Source organism: Rhinolophus sinicus, chromosome 11 (assembly GCF_057876585.1).
Source record: "Rhinolophus sinicus isolate RSI-liver-muscle chromosome 11, RSI-T2T, whole genome shotgun sequence".
NCBI classification, from domain to species: Eukaryota; Metazoa; Chordata; class Mammalia; order Chiroptera; family Rhinolophidae; genus Rhinolophus; species Rhinolophus sinicus.
The window spans coordinates 2,871,283-2,884,198 of record NC_142511.1 but is presented as its reverse complement, the minus strand read 5'-3'; the positions used below and the strand labels follow the sequence as shown (position 1 = coordinate 2,884,198).

Here is a 12,916-nt window from a genome sequence, read left to right as displayed (position 1 = left end):
GACTAACGGCTTCTGGCCTTGGGACATGAATGGGCCTGTCTCCCGGTGGACGCCCACACACAGGTGCTCCCCCGCTGTGAAGACACACAACAGCACAGAACCAGCCGAGCCCCTGCAGCCGCCGCAGAGCAGTGAGAAAAGCAGGACCTGCGCTCTGGCAGCCCCCCCAGCACTCAGAGGGGAAGTGCAGCCTTGTGACCACCAGGGGGAGACAGGGAGACAGGGAGACGAGAGCAGGCACCCCCCACACCCAACCCGACAGGAACCTTCGACTCCAGATGGAAGGGGCTCAGAGGAGCTGCACTGCGGCGAGCCAGTCTTTGGGGACATTTTTGGTACAGAGACTATAATAATAGTCCATTGGCAAACGGGGATCTAATTTCCAAGTTACCCTCATTCTTCTTCTACTTTCATCAACTCTTCCTTCTCTGGGGCTCATTTACATGGTCTAGAAACGCCCTGGAAATAATCACAGAAGCTCCTCACGCTCTACTCTGACTGGAGATGCCCCACGTTCGGCCGACCTCACTAGCAGGAGCACCTCTCACAACCAAGGAGACACGTGAGGTGCGTGCCAACGTCCGGCTCCAAGGCTCTCCACACCCCTGGCCCCTAGTGAGGACCAGGGGCCTCAGGGCAAGAGGGGTGCAGAGGCCGCCTGGCGAAAAGGAAGTCTGTGGCCAGAGGGACAGGTAGGAACCGCAGACTCTTCGCATCACACCGCTTTTGGTGGTCAGGAACCCATGGGACAGCCCAGGGGAGTTCCTTTAGAAAACAAAGAAGGGAACCGTTTCCCAACTTCAACGAGTCGATTTGTTCTTTGTTCTTTGCCAAGTAAGTTATGGGAAGTCTGGATGAGAAACTTCCACCAAATGGAACAGACACACACACACACACCAACAGTAGGAGCATTTCTCAGGGTAAGAAGTAAGGAGAGCCACCAGGCAGGTGTCTGCAGTAGTCTTTGCTCTTCGGAGCCAAGCCCGGCCCACGGCGCGCAGGCCGGGGCCCAGGCCGGGCCGCAGGCCAGTCAGGGGTTAGGGTGAGACCTAGTTCAGCAGGGACTCCTCCCTACACAGAAGCGCTCTGAAGGCACCGCCTGATGGGGCGTGTGTGGAGTAGGGCTGTTTGCACACACTGCCTTCAGCTTCTGCAGCGAGCCTCTTGCATAAGTGGCAAAAGAAACTAATTTTCTAGCACCTCTGTAAGAGTCGTCGAGGATACGGAAACCAGCAAGAACATTCCCGCAGTTAAGAAGTTCAGTTCCCCCCATCCCCAAACCCCCCTCCCCACAGCGTGGGAGCTCACTGAAATAGGATCCAGGAGCAAGAGATAAACATGTCCAAACTCTCTCTATAAAAACAATAACAACAACAACAATAACAGAGATACAGTAATATGGGCCTGCCTACATTGTACCAGTTAAGAAAGGAACCCCCAACACAATTGAAACGATTATAAACACCTTCTTAGGACTTAATGGCCTGTACAACAGACCCATAAAAATGATTTTTTTAAGAAAAAAGGAATTGAGACAAACAAGAAATCCCCTTCCTATGTCAGAATTGGTAACCCACCTTGACTTGTCATCATGACTGCTGGAAATGATAAGTAGTCCTTTCACTTATTTTTTTGTTTTTGATTTTTTTGTTTCTGCTTTTTTTTTTTTTTTTAATTTTTGGTTAGAAAGTTCTCCAATCCATGAAGCAATCCTGAAAAGACAGTGTTTTATTACAAAATTAGGCAAACGTTGTCCCGTCTCCATCCTTCCTCTCGGCACGTGTCTGCCTTCTCTCCTGGTCTCCCTTGCTCCATGGCAAGAGGCAGCCAATGGCATCTTCAGTCTCGGCTCGGCCGGCCGCCAGCCCAGCCCTGCTCATTGTGCCTTGGAGGCGGTGGTGGTGGTGGAAGCCGCCCCGCTGGCAGAAGCCACCGTGAACAGAGAGTTCTGCATGGACTCTGTGGACGTGGAGCTGGCGTGAAGGCTGGCCACAGGCCCAGAGCTCCCCGCGGCGGCAGAGACCAAGCTGACCGGGTTGCTGGTGAGCAGAGAGAGGTTCTGAGGGTTCAGGAACAGAGGGGCAGTCACGATGTTGGGGGCTCCTCCCGCATTGGCAAATACCAGGTTCCCAGTTGCATCCAGTGATGTTATTGGAAGAGAGCCACCAGAAGCCAGAGCTACAGACAAAACCCCCAAAACAGGCAAGAAGAACATTAATATCATCCTGGAGAGGCCCCAAAACACATCTAATGTACCGAGTTTCCTACCGCCCAGCTGGAAAAAGGGCAGCCCCTCGTTCATTTTTCCCCCTTTATCACAGGACTGTACTGTCACCAACTGAAGTTGATTCATACATTTGAAAGAGCCTCAAGGACTGAAAAATATAACTAATGAGCATGAGCAGGATGGGGAGAGGGGAGTTAAGAACTAGCTAATGAATCGGTCACATTTCTATCTGAAATCTCAGTTTTATTTCGTTTACTCAGAAGTATTTGTTAAATTCATTAATTTTGTTTTTAATGAAGATTGCACATTTTCAACTTCATTCAAAAGACAAACTAGCTACATTGATTAAAGCACTAAGATGTGGTTAGCTTTTATCAAACCAATTGGCATAATTGAAAATTGGAGCACTTTATAGTATGATACACAGGATGAAAACTCTTGTCTTTCAAAAGGCTTTGGTTCTAAAATAATGTTACCAAATAAAGTATAAGGTGGGATTAATTTTTCACTTCCTGAGGCAAAACGCTCGATTTCCATGACATGTCCAGATGAGAGTGGCGAGTCTACAGTAGGAGAGCAGACGTGTGGTGATACAGGTGGCCCCAGGGGGGTTACCTCAGCTAGGACCTGCTTTAATGTGTGACAGTTTTTCTAAGACACTGTTGCTTCTCCACGGAAGGCATAACCAAATTGTCTTTAAAATAACTGGGCACTCTCCCATTATCTGACAACCCCCAACACCTCCCCACTCATATACAAGGTCAGACAATTAAGTTTGCGAACTTGTTACAATGATGTTGCTAACCATTTTTGATATCAGAGGGATTATTCATTATGAATTTGTACCAACTGGACAAACAGTTCACCAAGTTTACTATTTGGAAGTGCTGAAAATGCTGCATGACAAACTTAGACGACCTGAACTTTTCCCCAACAATTCATGGCTCTTGCATCACGACAATGCACCAGCTCACACGGCACTGTCTGTGAGGGAGTTTTTAGCCAGTAAATAAATAACTGTATTGGAACACCCTCCTTACTCATCTGATCTGACCTCCAATGACTTCTTTCTTTACCCGAAGATCAAGGAAATATTGAAAGGAAGACATTCTGTTGACATTGAGGACATTAGGGTAATATGACGACAGCTCTGATGGCCATTCCAGAAAAAGAGTTCCAAAATTGCTTTGAAGGGTGGACTAGGCACTGGGATCAGTGCATAGCTTCCCAAGGGGAGTGCTTTGAAGGTGACCATAGTGATAGTCAGCAATGAGGTAGGTAGCACTTTTTCTAGGATGAGTTTGCGAATTTAATTGTCAGACCTCGTAACCACACTCCTACACATAGATTTGAGGGTTTATCTAAATGGCTTAAAAAATTCGGTTGATTTCTTACATCAAAACCTAGATGAACCAAAGGGAATGGCCCTGACTTTGGACCCAATTTTACTGAGTACACAGCGGTGAGACGCGGTGCAGTCTGAGATTCTGAGCTTCTGGGCTGAGGGTCACAGCCGTTCTAGACCTGCCCTGAATTCCTGCACGACACCCAGTGGTGCCCTGGGCAAAGCATTTCGCCTTTGCTGCATTACTACAGCCCAGGACACACCCTACTGCAAGAGAAAAGTGATTTGCTGGTAACTGATATTCTCTGTAGCATGCTGTAGAAATACCATCCATGGACCATTAATCTTAACTTGGTTAACAGCTTACTTTTGGCCCCAAGAACTGTCACTTAAGAACGGACTATTTTAATTTTAAGAAAAAGCATTCTCTGATTGATACAGGCATGTCCCCCAGATCGCTTCCCAGCACCACACCACGGCACCTTCCGGCACAGATTCTGGAAGGGCACAGCCTTCTGTACCCGGAACGCATGGATTCAGACTCACTGCAGACGGGGGAGCATGCCAAGGCCAGAAGAGCCCATCGCGCTTGGACAGACATTAGAACCCAAAAGATGGGCTCTGCAATGACGGGGATACATCAAGGGCAGACCCGATGGGAATTAGAAATGCTCTGGAAGTCTGCGTGACGTGCTCTAATTCATTACAGGACCTTCTCATAGGTGGTTCCCAGGGTGGAGCTGTGATTAGGGAACTTTACTTGGTCAAGTGTCCCTAGTGGTGGGTCTTGGATGACTACTGGGACAAACTCAGCCGGGGGAGGAAATTCTGCCCCTAAGTGTAATCACATAAGACAGTCCCGGCTCCTTACAATACACCAACCACGGATACTTCCTGTTCTAACTCACAGACTCACACCTACACTGGTCTAGAAAGCTTTTTCACATGGACATTTTCTTGGTCCTCAAGTTACTCAGCATTATCAGTTCAACTATCTCTCCCCATCACCTTCACCTTGGGCAAAGCAGACTTCCTCTATTAAAAAACAAGAAAAGAGGAAAGTAAGGAAAATAATCCTACTGACCTTGAATGGTTGCCAGTGTACTGTTGCTCATCAGAGCTGGGCTCAGAGCACCGCCCAGGGTCCCTGGACTGAGACTGAGTAAGGCACCTCTGCAAAAGAGTGTCACCTTATTACCATGGGGACACATCTGTCGGTGTGACAACATACGCAAGAGATAAGAAAAAGGACAACACAGCTGTGGACGCAGAAGGAAACGTCCGCTCTCCTTATCCTCTTAACAGGGTTGGATGAGAGCCTCTGAGTTACTGCTTTCCCTGAAGGTCCCTGTACAGAGCCAGACAATGCTGCGCCCTGCACGTGCAGTCATTTCTGACTCTTTCTTGAGTTATTTCATTCTCTTTTTTTCAAAACAAAAGAAAAATGCCAGAGAAAGGAATAGATTTACAAAGTAATTCTTACATGTTTGATAATCCAAAATTGTGACTCTTATTACTGTCTCTCTCATTTATCCCTGAGAATGAGAAAGCAGTCAGCTGAGAGAGCTTAATGGGGGAAGTGTAACAAGAGCCAGGAATTCTGGGCTTTCTCCTGGCCCCATCCCTCAGGTATGATCAGTGTCTGGTGCTCGGTTTCTTCACCTGGAAATAAAGGTACGACTCACTGCCCTACTGGGGTGTTAAGACACTTACGTCCACTGTAACCAAGGTTCTTGAGCTACCAGAGAGCAACTCATTTCAAAGAGATTAAGGCTTGAAAGAGTTTGGTTTTATTTTTCACATTTAAGATGGTGACCCCAGGGATGCCCTCCCAGTGGTCTCTCGGGTGAACGAGATGAGAAGGCCCCTTACCCAGCGGCAAACTGTGAGGGCGCCATTAGGCCTGGGTTGAGTCCTGCGGCGGCGGCCATGGCAGCAAGACTGGCATTTGCTGGCAACTGGGCAGCTCCCTGGAGGGCGGCAGCTGCTGCTGTTTGCAACCCTGATGCTGTCACCATCACCTGGCTGGTCCCAAGAGCAGAGGGCAGAGGAGTGGAGGTGGTCTGTGTTGTGCTGGTCTCACTGGCACTCGATGCCTCGGAGGTCGAGGCCGAGGCAGAAGGGGAGGGACTCAGAGACGGGGACGTGACCGCTGAGGAAGCGGGCGGCGCTGTGGAAATCACGGTCGCAGTGTTGTTGGAGGTGGTGTCTGTAGTGCCTGCAATGGGACCGGATGAGAAAGGAGCTCCTGCAAAGGCGTTGGGAGAGATGGTGGCGCGGTTCACGGAATTAACGGACCAATGACTCCACCACCCAGTGCCCTCTAAATGGGCCCTTCTTTATTAACTTCGCTGTGTATTTCTATGGAATTAACCACAAAAACAAAGAGTTTAGAACCAAAGCTTAGAAAAGAATGAACTATAGTGTGTTGGGTTAGAATCGGAGATATCACTATGAACTCATGACTTTTAATAAAAGTAGACAGCTACCTAAAAACAATGTATACAGATGTGCTTGCATGTATACATGTGAACACACAAGTGTGTGTCTTACACACGTACCCACGTATGTACATGTGTATATGCACTGATTTCTGCTGCGATGCCCTACAAGCAACACATTGCCAAGAAGTAGGGCTAATGCCCGGACCTGGGTTCCGAAGGACCTGTCCTCACTGACAGGAGCTGGGGATCCTGGGAAACGGCTGCTTCCAGGCCCGAGGCAGAGAAATATTACATGAGCCTGAACGGCATGTGCCAAAAGATAAGGAACCGCTCAAAGAATGATAGGGGCATGTCAAAAGGGCACAGGAGCCAGCCTGAAGGGACTCTCACTGGCCAAATCTGGGACAGTTTGAACATTAAAATAAAAAATTATAGGATTCTAACTTGTTGAATGCAAAAGAATGTCTGAATTCATACTGATACAAATAGATAAAAGGAAAAGCTCAACCTTAAATTTAATAACTGTATATAAACATTTATTCACGTTTTATATCCTGGTTAGGTCACACAGCTGAAGACGTGTGGTGAATTTAAACATGGGTGCAGAAAATCCAATGCCCCAACTCTCGGTTAAATTCTGGCTTGACTGTGAACTATCACAAGTCCATCCAATGACTTACGAGCACATAATCAACCTGGTGAAGAATTTCAGAACGCCTCACACATTATGCGTCACTCAAACACTTATGATGACAATGCTCAATTATTTTAAGTGTACTTGGCAAATCTGCTATTTAAAGGAGGCCATGGGGGAAAACTTTATTCATTCATTTTACAATGAGTATGTCTGGCACGAGGCTAGGCATAGAGATTTCAAGAAGAATCTCTAAATCTCATGAAAAGTGCGAACTTTACCGGCAAAGACAGACGGTAAAAATCACGTCATTTATAACTCAGGGAGGTGGACATGAATAGTCTCCTGGGGAAGCTAAAGAATAATCCCAGGGAGGACGGATACCCGAGCAGGAGCAGCTCCATCTCTATCAGAAAGACACGCAGGCTGGAGTGGGGAGCTCTGAGGCTGTGCGGACGTTTACAAAGGTATGTCTGCCGAGGATGGGATACAGAAAGGCTAGTGGCAGACAGGGTCCAGGATGGAAACAATCTTCTATGAATTGAAGAGGAATTTAGATGTTTTCCCAAATGCAAAAAAGCTGTAGCTATTCAAGATTTTTAAGAAGAGGAGCTACTTGAAGAAACAGGTAACTGGGAATAATGGAGAACACAGGGTGAGGTGAGAAAGAACAAAAAGGCAAGAAAACCCTTATGTGAAAGTTTTCCTGGCAAAATTAATCATGCCTGATTTTTCCGGAGTTCAGGTTTTCACATGTAACTTTCAAACAAGCAATACCTCTTTACAGCTTGCATTCACAGTTCAGTGGCAGATCACCCAGGGCCCGCTCCTGGGCCTACCACGTGCCCACGAGCTGCCCAGCCGCCAGCTGCCTCTCACCTGTAACAGCGAGGTTGGTCACCGCAGCACTGGTCAGGGGCAGGACCGGGTTCACTGTGAGGGTAGTTGCTGCACTGCTCGTAACAAGGCTTGGCGTGGTCGCCACCTAGAGGTCAGAAATGAAAATATGCAAAAGCATTTAAAAACCAAAATTTAAAAATTGAAGTCCATATTGTAGATTTACTAGGCCTATAAAAATTTTAAATTCCAGAATAAAATTTAAATAGAATAAAAAACACAATAAAATAAATGGGCCTAAGACGAAAGGGTTTTAAAATTACTTTTGGATCTCGGAATTGAAAAAAATGGCATATGTTGAAAGGCTGCTATCAGAAAATTCTTTTTCACTAATATGACACAAGGCTTTGCCCAGGTTTTAAAAAGAAACAATTTAAAAATACCTGAATTGCAATAATGTTGAGTCAGATGTACTCTAAGGCCGTAAGAAATACTATACTATCAACTTAACCTAAACAAGAAAACTACTCAACAGGGTCAGCGAACCTCGATTCCTGTACTGTTTTATTTCTGTGGGTGCAAGATTGTCCTGGTTTTGTTTTTAATGAAATGATATAATGGAAAGAATGTAAAACAAATTTTTAAAAAAACTGACAGTTTCTCTTTGAAATAACAAAATATTTGTACAGTTTTGTAAGAAATACTGTCTTCTTTCTGCACAAAGAAATCCAAAACACAAGTCGGTTACCTCCACAGAACCACCACCGTTTTCCTAAAGACCATCGTGACTTTCATGACGAAAGACCCTCGTGTAGCCACCATCCCTTCCCTTAGCCTGGTACATGCTCTGACTGTTGACTTTCATTTGAAAAGCCTCCCAGTACAGAATGATATTAAAATAAAATAAAAACAAATTAACCAGAAAGGACCAGAAATGCAAACTCAACAATATTCCATCTCTGGCGTCCTGGTGGGAAACGTGGAGTCACATTTACCATCACCCTGAAGATCAAAGGGGTCACACAGCTCTCTGTCCATTCAGTCCAGGAGCACGATTCTAAGCAGACAGTGAGGTTCGAAGTGAAAGGCCACATGTCTGACAGTGAAGATCTGAGATGACCGTTTTAATACAAGTTCAGAGCCAGAGGTTGCCTGGGAATTGACTGTCACTTCTTCATGTAAGTGTAAGTTTGATCAATTGAGCTTTAGGACCCAATGTGAATAAAAAGCAACTACAGACTTTTTAGATAACTAGAACCAGCAAGTGTACTCCCACGGTTACAGAGTAACCGAATAAACTACCCCATAGAAGAGAACAATGGAAATGCCATGAAATGAGAAAGAATTTCAATTGTTCACTTTAAAAAAGAAAGATTGATCCGTTCTTGAGTTAACAACATGAGATTTAATTACTTTGGTAACATTTAAAACATAAATTTGTATTCAACATGAATGTATACGCAATAAAGTCTATTATGAAATAAACTGATTTAATAGGTCATCTGTAAAATTGCAAAAGCTTGCCCTTGAGCTTGCACCCCTACTTTTCGTCCTTACCAGTGAGGTTGGGCTGGGGAAAATTGCTTTGATAGGTGAGCTGCTGGTCCCTCCACTGCTGGGCGGGTTGATTCTTTTTTCCTTCTGCCGGCGGTTACAAAACCAAACGCGGATCACCTCCTTTTCCATACTGAGCTGATCAGCAATCATGGTGATCTCTTCCGAGGTAGGCTTTTGATTCTGAAGGGAAAATTGTCCTTCAGAATAATGTCTTGAAATATTGGCATACCCATGTCATTATATATATATATATATATATATATATATATATATATATATATATATATATATATATAAAATGGGGAGAGACAAGTCAGAGGATGAAGCTGGATGTAGACGACCATACTGTGTTTCCCCGAAAATAACACCCAGCCAATCAACTCTAATGCATCTTGTGGAGCAAAAATTAATGTAAGACCCAGAATTATATTACATTTTATTGTATTGCATTATATTATATTATACCCAGTCTTATATTACATAAGACCCGGTCTTATATTATATTATCTAAGACCTGGTATTGTATCGTATTATATTATATTATATATTATAGTATACTATACTATACTATATTATATTATGTTATGTTAAAGACTTGGTCTTATAATAAGACCGGGTTTTACATTAATTTTTGCTCCAAAAGACGCATTAGAGCTGATTGTCTGGCTAGGTCTTATTTTGGGGGGAACACGGTATTAGTCCACCTTTAACAAAGAACTTCCATAAACTGACATTCTAGTGAACACATGTGCATTAAATTTATTCATAGTAGCTTAGAATAAGTCATTCTTGAATATTTATATTTTTTCATTTAAGGGCTATTAATCTTGAGTAAAATGAACAATCAATACAGCCCTTGCAAGTCACTGGGAATTTAAGAGTTTCCTCCGGGTTTCAACGCACATGATCTCACTTGGACCATGTGAGGCCGGCATTAGGCCTGTGAGACAGGAAAGAAGGCATTTCCCAGGTAAAGGGACTTTAGCTTAAGAAATCAAGTTCATGAGTGGCAGAGCTGATAGATTCCTGATTCACTGCTCCTTCCACTGTGCTCAAGCCTTTTCTGAATCAGGTAAGTCAAAATATGTTGGAAGCTTTGATTATGATGTGCCCCGGTACGAACAAACAAACAGCCAAACATCCGTTGAATTAACTTGAACTTGACAGCCGAGTATTCTGGTCGCAGACGACCCTCTTAAGCACAGACACCACAACACAGCCAAAGCTAACTCCTGTGTGTGCCTGACGCACCTCACGGCCCTTCTCCCCGGATGCCTTTGCTCACGAGCCCTCCCCCCTATCCCCCCATCTTGGAAGTCCTGTGTCCTGTGGCAGCTGCCGCCTCTGTCACACTGAGTGCCCACATGCATGTGAGCCTGGCTTCTCCTGAACCCTCACGCACTCTCGTTCTCTTTCCTACGTTGTCTTATTTTCTCCACCTTGTTCTAAGCACCCAGAAGGGCTGAGATTGACCTGAGTAGCACACAAACAATCCCAAGGACATGAAAAGTGAAAACCTCACTGACCTCCAAGAAACTCTTCTCTAAGGCCACACGGATGTTGGTCTCTATGCTGGTGCGTTTCTTCCTCCTACGGTTCAAGCCCTCAGTTACCAGCCCTGGAGAATTCAGGGCACTTGGGCTGGAGAGAGACGAATCAGATGAGAGGTTCTCTGCAGAAGGAAGAAAACAAGGAATCAGAGTAACTGAGCCTGACTCATGCATGTAATACATATCTTAACAACAATGACAACAAAACTGACCCAAATATTTCAAGCTACAAGCAAGCATAAACAGGTTTTCATAACCTCCATTAAAATACTGTTTGCCATCACGGTCTCTCTACTGCTCTTACTGACGTTCTGTCTCAGGGTGGTTGGCTATACTGTCACCATTGCTCTTTGATTTCTGTTTCTGAGACTGCGTAAGTTTACTATTCCTCCCTTTAGACAGCTCCACCTCTTCTGAGTTCTGTTCTTATGTTTGGGTTTTGTTTGCCTATTTATTTATTAGCTCTAGGGATAAAAGGAAGAAAGCTTCATAGAAATTATTGAACGTTTAATATTTATCTTGCAAATGACCTCTCATTTTATTTATTATAATCCAGGGAAGCACCCCACCCCCAAAAAAACCCAAAGAAACAATGAAATACTTCTAAATTCTTTGAGGTTTAAACAGAGTTCTGTCACTCCACAGTGCCATGGCCCTGGCATCTCACTGCCACCTCGGAGCTTTGTTCCGCCAGGGAGCAGAGCAGAGCTTCTCACAGTGGAGCTTGGTCAGGGGGCAGGTGCCGAGCCCTCACAGAGTCACGGAATCAGACCGCCCAGGGCTGGGTGTTCAGGTTTGTCTTTTACAAAGGCCCGAGTCTTGCTCACGTCTACAATGAGAGCCACAGTCTAGGGCTTCCCCACAGTCCCTTGCAGCTCTCACAGTCTGTGATTCTGTGACGCCAAATCCAAATTTTCCAAAAGGAAACCTCAGCACAAAACGCGTAATTTCAAACTAGCCACTCAACTTTTTATGTATGAAATATGTGGTCATTTTTAGAAACAAAAGCAGAAATATTATCAAGAACAAATTTATGACAGTTCATCGAGGAAGAACCAATAAACTTCCGTTGCGACTTTATCTAAATACATAGGCTTTCTTATCCCCTCCCTTCAACAAGAAATATTTCAAGCCTAAAAATTACTGCTGACTGTGTGCACTGTAATTACTAGTTAAATAAACTAGTTCTCCGAGGTATGTAGCCACAATTTATGCACATCCTTCCAAGACAGGCGAGCCTCAATGTTCTGTAGTGCCAATAATGTGACAAGAAATATAAACCGCCATTTATACAACAGTCCTCCTGTACGATTCCCACGGCAATGAAGACACTTCTCACATATTCACCCACCGGCATCATTCAGCCACTTCTCCAAAAGTGGCTTCAACTTGCACATGTTCTTAAAGCTGAGGTTCAAGGCTTCAAAGCGAGAGATGGTGGTTTGGCTGAAGTCATTTCCATATAGTTTGCCCATCGCGAGCCCAACGTCGCCCTGCAGGGTAACAGGGGGGGTGAGAGAGAAGAGTCATCCGACTACTACTGCTCACCGCTGTCACGTGATGAGAGAAGAGTCATCTGACCACTACTGTTCACCGCTGTCACTCTACGGTGCCCCTCCAATAACCGCCCTTCACAAGGAATCAACAGTTACCCATTTGTAGGACCTCACAGAACACCCACCCCTACGCTGAGTACAGGATCCAGTGAGGAGTTAGGCTTTGACTGTAACAACACTCAGAACTGCCACACTCTCTCCATTTTGAATCTTTCCTTGCTTTATGTAATGATCAAGATATTATATATTTCTGTAAGTCTCAAAAGATGGTGCTGATATTCTAATAAGCCCCTGAACTGATGCAACCAAAATCATTTAAGACACCTTTAAAAATCAGTTTACCTGCTGTGCAGTTACCGTGTTTCCCCGAAAATAAGACCTAGCTGGACCATCAGCTCTAATGCATCTTTTGGAGCAAAGATTAATATAAGATCTGGTCTTATTTTAATATAATATAAGACTGGGTATAATATAATATAATACAATACAATATAATACCGGGTCTTATATTAATTTTTGCTCCAATCACCTATAGGCGTTAACAGATGTAACTGTAACCAAACTTCCCATAAATCACTTTGAAATTTTGAAATGATGCCTAGTTCTTTTTTTTTTTTCCTGTAAGGTATTTCTGGAAGCACTGAAAAAATCTATTTTCCACCCTTAGTTTGGATTTCAAAGTTGGTTACAAAAAACAGGTATTCTAAAAAGACTACTTTTGTAACCATTATAGAGGCAGAAATTCACAGTAGAGAGGTTTGACCCA

The 12,916-nt window shown here is 44.4% G+C and overlaps 1 protein-coding gene across 8 annotated transcripts in view; it reads right to left on the bottom strand.

The window, feature by feature from the left end:
• Window positions 1-1,627: 1,627 nt before the first annotated feature.
• POU2F1 (POU class 2 homeobox 1) overlaps window positions 1,628-12,916 on the bottom strand; it is a 108,558-nt gene continuing 97,269 nt past the window's right edge. For 4 of the 8 annotated variants that reach the window (XM_074322341.2, XM_074322343.2, XM_074322345.2 and 1 more), the window contains 7 exons: window positions 11,946-12,087; window positions 10,571-10,716; window positions 9,045-9,224; window positions 7,530-7,635; window positions 5,445-5,820; window positions 4,657-4,745; window positions 1,730-2,178 (listed from right to left, as the gene is read on the bottom strand). In XM_074322341.2, coding sequence (XP_074178442.1) covers window positions 1,877-2,178; window positions 4,657-4,745; window positions 5,445-5,820; window positions 7,530-7,635; window positions 9,045-9,224; window positions 10,571-10,716; window positions 11,946-12,087 — 1,341 coding nt within the window. In that variant the 3' untranslated portion in view covers window positions 1,730-1,876. Of the gene's footprint in view, window positions 2,179-4,656; window positions 4,746-5,444; window positions 5,821-7,529; window positions 7,636-9,044; window positions 9,225-10,570; window positions 10,717-11,945; window positions 12,088-12,916 lie in introns of all 8 variants that reach the window. The other 4 variants (XM_074322342.2, XM_074322346.2, XM_019747406.3 and 1 more) reach the window with 2 other exon arrangements.